Source organism: Aegilops tauschii, chromosome 4 (genome assembly GCF_002575655.3).
Source record: "Aegilops tauschii subsp. strangulata cultivar AL8/78 chromosome 4, Aet v6.0, whole genome shotgun sequence".
Taxonomy (NCBI): Eukaryota; Viridiplantae; Streptophyta; class Magnoliopsida; order Poales; family Poaceae; genus Aegilops; species Aegilops tauschii.
The window spans coordinates 443,830,829-443,836,550 of NC_053038.3; the positions used below are offsets into that span (position 1 = coordinate 443,830,829).

Below are 5,722 nucleotides of genomic sequence, written 5' to 3' on the forward strand. Positions count from 1 at the left end.
TATTTCACGAAAGAAACAAAACACCAGGTTTTTCTTTTTCTTCAAGTTGCCCGTGTACAAAGGTCGACAAGAGAGCTTTTGTTTTGACCAGGTAGCTCAAACTTGAGCTTCAATGTTTGTCTCGGTTCGGTAGGCACACATAAACAGTTCTATAAGTACAATCATTTCGAATGCAACAACTCATCACCTGTTCATTAGTGGGCCAAAAGAGTAATCATAGGGCGGATGATTTCTACACTACTCAGTTATTACAAGCTGAACTTATTAGTGTAAAGTTTAGACCGAATTTACGACGATATTAGTTTGTCCTTATGGTAATGTATAAATCGGTTTAGCTAATCCGAAGTAGAGTAGTCAGGAATTATTCTTACGTCTAAATAGACTTCTAAATTTTTTATTCATTTTAGAAGAAGCAAAAGTACAGAGATGAAAAATATGCAACTAATTAACCAACAGATGAAGCAAAAGTACAGAGATCAGAGACGACTCGGTCATATATAACACAAGCCTGTACATACCAGAAATGCTACCCCATACACACTCGTACAGTATCACTGTTACCTCGGTGAAAAGATCTGTCACAAGCTGCGCAGTGCGCGCCACGGCAAGCAGCGCAAACGGCCGGTGAACCGAACCTTTCTACATGGATTCATCACGCGTGCGGAATATCATGTGATCTTTCTCCCCGTAGAGCGCTGGGTGTCGGTCCCTACGTCCTAAAGCCTGGAAATCTGACCAACGTGTCCAGAATCTAGAGATTCACGTCCAGGACGGTTGGACCGGCCACACACAACACAAGCACACGACATGTGTACGGACGTACGGCGTAGATTACTCGGGGTTACTGCTGAGTGATCAGCTCGGTGGACCTCTTGCGCTCGTGGTGCACGACGGCGCCGTCGTGGTCGGTGTCGTCGTCGTCCATGTCCTTGCCGAAGAGCTTCCCGGTGTCCTCCAGGCTCTGGCCCATCGTCTCCGGCAGGAAGAAGTACATGAACACCCACCCGGCGGCCGCCACGCAGGCGTACAGGTAGAAGCTCCCGGCGATGGTGATGGCCTCGCTGAGCGACAGGAAGGACATGGTGGTGGCCCCGCCCATGAGCCGGTTCAGGCCCGTGCCGATGGCGGCGGCCTGCGCGCGCAGCCGCAGCGGGTAGATCTCCGAGCAGTACACCCAGGCCACGGGGCCCAGCCCCGACGCGAACGACGCCACGAACGACAGCATCGCCACGATGCTCACCGCGCCCAGCGCCTTCGCCTCCGACTCCGGCCGCCGGTCGAGCATGAGCAGGGACGTGGCGAGCGTGAACAGGAAGATGGCCATCCCGCCGCCGCTGGCCAGCAGCAGCGGCCTCCGGCCGACCCGGTCGAGGAGGAGCGTCGCGATCGGGATGAAGAAGGTCTTGCACGCGCCCACCGCCATGGACGCCCCCAGCGAGTTGGTCCTGTTCTTCATCCCTGCCTTCTCGAACACCCGCGGGCTGTACATCACCACGCAGTCCACGCCCGTGGCCTGCTGGATGAACATGAGCCCGAGGCCGGCCACGAGCATGCGGCGCACGGGCCGGCTCGGGTTGATCAGCAGCTCCTTCCACACCCCCTGCCCGCGCGCGGCCTCGTTCGCGCGCACGATGGCGACGACATCATCGGCGTCCGTGGCGTCCGCGGGGATGCCGACGACCTTCTTGATGTCGAGGAGCCGTTCCTCGGCCTCCTCGGGCGAATCGGAGGTCCTCAGCAGGACACGCCGCGCGTCCTCGATCCGGCCCCGCATGACCAGCCACCGGGGTGACTCCGGCATGGCGAGGACGGCGAAGCCGAGGAACACCGGCGGCACGGCGCCGACGAGGAACATGGCGCGCCAGCTGAGGTGCACGGGGAGGCGCGCGAAGGCGAAGTTGGAGACGTAGCCCAGGAGGATGCCGAAGTTGTTGAACACCTCCGGGAAGGTGGTGAGGAAGCCGCGGGAGGAGGTGGGCGCCACCTCGGCCGTGTAGACGGGCGCGATCATGAGCGCGTAGCCGACGCCGATGCCGGCGACGAAGCGGCCGGCCATGAGGAAGGCGTAGTTGGGGGCGAGGCCCATGAGGAGGGCGCCCGTGAAGAAGATGGCGGCCGCCAGCACCATGGTGTAGCGCCGGCCCAGCCAGTCGGACGTGAGCCCCGCCATGAGCGAGCCCAGCAGCGAGTAGATGCTGATGATGCCGGCCAGGATCTCGATCTGTGTGTCCGTGATCTTCAGGTCCTCCTTCATGAACAGCTGCGCGCCGCTCATCACCGAGATGTCTGCTCGCGCGCGCGCACACACACATCAAAGAACGTAGTAACGTGTTAGCCACAGCATATCGACCTTCATGCACGGTGGTGGTAAAGATCTAGCTGAAAATGCACGTGGCGGCGTACCGTATCCGAGGAGGACGGAGTTCATGGAGGCGAGGAGGGCGCAGGCGAAGGCGTACTTGTTGATGGGAGGGCGCTTCGCCGGCGCCACGGCCACCGGCACGGCGTCCGCGTCCGTGCTCATGGCGAGGGTGCTCGGCTTGGAGATGAGGCGTTTGTGGTGACCTGAACCTAGCTCACTGTCACAGTACTTCACCGACTGTGTCCTGGTGTGCTCAGTTGCTCTATTATTGTTTGTACTATGGGTCTCTAGCTAGCTAGCGAATGGGCGTGGCAGCCTCACTCCTCAGTGGTAGGCGCAAGTAGCTTACGAGATGTGGTGTGTGAAATTTCTTCTGCTCGGCCCTCTTTTATACGCGGAGCTGCTGCTGGTGATCACTGAGCGCAACGAGAGCGGAAGCAATAAGTGCACGCTCGCTGTAGCGGCAAATTTACGTATTCGAATTAATGGGAAATTGATGTGGGCCGTCGTCGTTCTCAGATGTATAGAGTGTAGACTGTAGTATATATCGACCGTTGTATTTCGGTCGTCATGAACTAGTGACTTCGATTCCCAAATCAATGACCTAAGGAAGAAGTATATGTTGTTCCCGGCCCTCTCGTCTTCCTCACCTAACCCTAAATGGCTAGGGCAAACTCTCCTCTCCAAACTTCACCGGCGAGCCCATGGATTCATCTCCCTGTGTCTGCCGCTCCGGCGGTCGGTGGCAGGAAGGGAAATACCTATGCCTTACCTTTTGTTATTAGTTTAGGTTAGGTTTTTTTTAGTCCTTGCATGTGCGGCGCTCGGGCGGGTGGTGACGTTTCTTCATTGAATTTGTCTTCTAGGCTCCAATCCTACTCTAGTTCATTTGTTTGGACGTAGTCGATGGAGTTTCGGCGTAGATTCCTACCATCTCCTTGGGGTGGCGAGGTTAGGGTTTTCTATCGTGTGAAGAGATTTGGTGTCAGGTGCTTCAGATCAATGCAAGGGTTCAACAGCGTTGACTGTGGCACACGTAAAAAAAAACCTTAGCCCCGCGCCTCCGTCATGGACGGGATCGATGCGGAGCTCGCGCGTGCGCAAGACGAGCATAGCAAGCGGGAGGAGGCCTTGGTGGCTGGCGCGCCCATGTTCGTCTACTCTGTCACCATCGCCAAGGACCTCTATGGTGAGGACGGCTCCCATTCTGACCGATTCGCTTTTGCGATACCTCCATCTCAGCCTTAGGGGACGACAACGCTGAGACGATAGCCGCCAACCATGCGGTGCGATACTTTGCGTCCTACATGGGCCTGGGATTGCAACATGATCCATGTTTCAGTCGCAACGTAGGTCATGTTGCAATCCTGTACACGTGTCCATGTGAGAACTCTGCATGGGACTGCAACATGATCCATGTTTCAGTTGTCACACGAGTCATGTTTGCAATCCTGCGACGCGAACGAGATGCTGGGTCACTCGATCGTGGCTGATCTGACTGCATGGAGGATGGTGGATAACTGAAAGTTCTAGTGATACTTTCGGAGAAAACATGTGCCTATAATTTTCAAGTCTCAACTCAAAATACTCATAATGATATTTGCACACAAAGTTCTAAAATTTGCACTAAAAATATGTCGCGCACCACTTATTTGTGAATTCGAGCGGGTATCAGAGAGGATAAATGAGGGGGACTACAAATAAACAACACTGTACCCATTCCAGTGAAAAGAACATAATGCATACTTTTTTCCTAAAGTAACACTGTACATACCTGGTGTTTAGGAGAACACGTTTTCTTTGCGCACATAATGTGTGCAATACTGCAATGTGGACACTGTGCATCACTGCACCAGGTCCTCACCTGCGCACGAAACCTTCTCGTCCGGTTGCCATCGCGGGCATCTGCTCCACCACCACTACGTCGACCCGGCGTCACCGTTGCATCCTCCTCCCTCCTCAGGATACTTGTACCAGCCCAGGATCGCGTATAGCCTCAGGATCCCGTAGCCTGACCCGTCGTTATATACAGGTCGATCTTCAGGGGCACCGTACGTACGTTGGTCGTTCTGAGAAGGAGCTGTGTCTGTGCTTGTGGCGACTGGACTCACCAAGAAACCTTATAATTTGTACGCCCCGGCCGTACGTATGGTCCAGTATTAGTCTCCAAGTGAAGGAGACTGCACATGTGTTGATAACTTGCCGTGCCCCCCTTGCGCCTTGCGATGGAGACGGGCGGTGCAGATTTTCTACTTCTCGTAATGTGGATCGCGACGCTGGAACGCACACCTAGCGTACTAGGCTGTTGCATCCTAGGTCGAATCCGCTCGATCGCCAGCGACCATCTTTAGTACTGTGTCTTGTTATATGTTGCTACCATGGATTTGGTCGATCTATCATCACAAACTGTCCCTTCCAAGCGCGATCTCAAGCCTTTACTGTGTCCATACCGAGGGATCGGTCGATGAGGATGTGCGCAGCGATCTCGTGAGATTGCGTATGCCCGCCGGCCATGGGCCATTCGCATCTCCGGCTATGGAGCCCGGGAGCGCCACGTTCGTCTCCGTTCGCTCATGAACCGCGCCGTGCCGATCGGCCCAGGATCTAGCGGCTGCGCTCGATCGGCCAGCAGTTAATCAGAGTGATTAATTGGGGCCGATGGATAGTCCTGTTCATCATTCATCAACGATATGGCTAGAGACCTAGAGTAAACTTGTCCACGGATTCAGCTCAGTGTCGATGCAGGTATTACTTCTGTGACAAGCACTGTGAAAGCACGTGTGTAGACGGCCGTGCTCACACCGGACCGGTGGAGCCGGAGCCGGAGGGGAGCGTGGTCCATGGAGGCACAGCGACGGCCGGGCGTCCACGTCAGGCACTCGCTGTAGACTTCCCGCGCCGGTGGAAAGGGACGAGACGAGCCCCGCCGGCCCGGAGAGAGACACGGTTCATCGGGCCATTCCCTACCACTTGCCCCATCGCCTTTCTTTTCTTCGGGATTTCGCCGGATCGCGATTCTGTTCTACCAGCGCGTTTCGCTGTACGGCTTCGCAGCCACGCCACGGTCACACACACTGCACCGGTTGGACCTCGACCCCGACCCGCTGAACGAGCAAAGAATCTTGACACAGAATCCACAATCCAGTCAGGTCGCTAATTAATCCCGTTGCGTCGTCGTACAGTCTAGCTAGTGAGCGCCTACCTAACCAACGTCGCTCACCAAAGACTAACTCCAAAAAACAATGTAGGGGTACACATCCTCCTGGGCCCTGCTTGCCACTGGGGCTTGCGTTGCGTTGCACCGGTTGCTCCCTTACACGTAGCCACCGGGATGCACTATCAGCATCGGCATTTTTTCCA

At 55.6% G+C, this 5,722-nt stretch overlaps 1 protein-coding gene across 1 annotated transcript; it reads right to left on the minus strand.

Annotated features, from left to right (window-relative positions):
• Positions 1-472: 472 nt before the first annotated feature.
• LOC109772846 (putative polyol transporter 1) lies at positions 473-4,452 on the minus strand. Its single transcript, XM_020331544.4, has 2 exons — positions 2,404-4,452; positions 473-2,286 (listed from the first exon to the last, which is right to left on the minus strand). Exons 1-2 carry the CDS (start codon positions 2,522-2,524, stop codon positions 842-844), a joined length of 1,566 nt encoding a protein of 521 aa, XP_020187133.1. The 5' UTR covers positions 2,525-4,452; the 3' UTR covers positions 473-841.
• Positions 4,453-5,722: the final 1,270 nt, after the last annotated feature.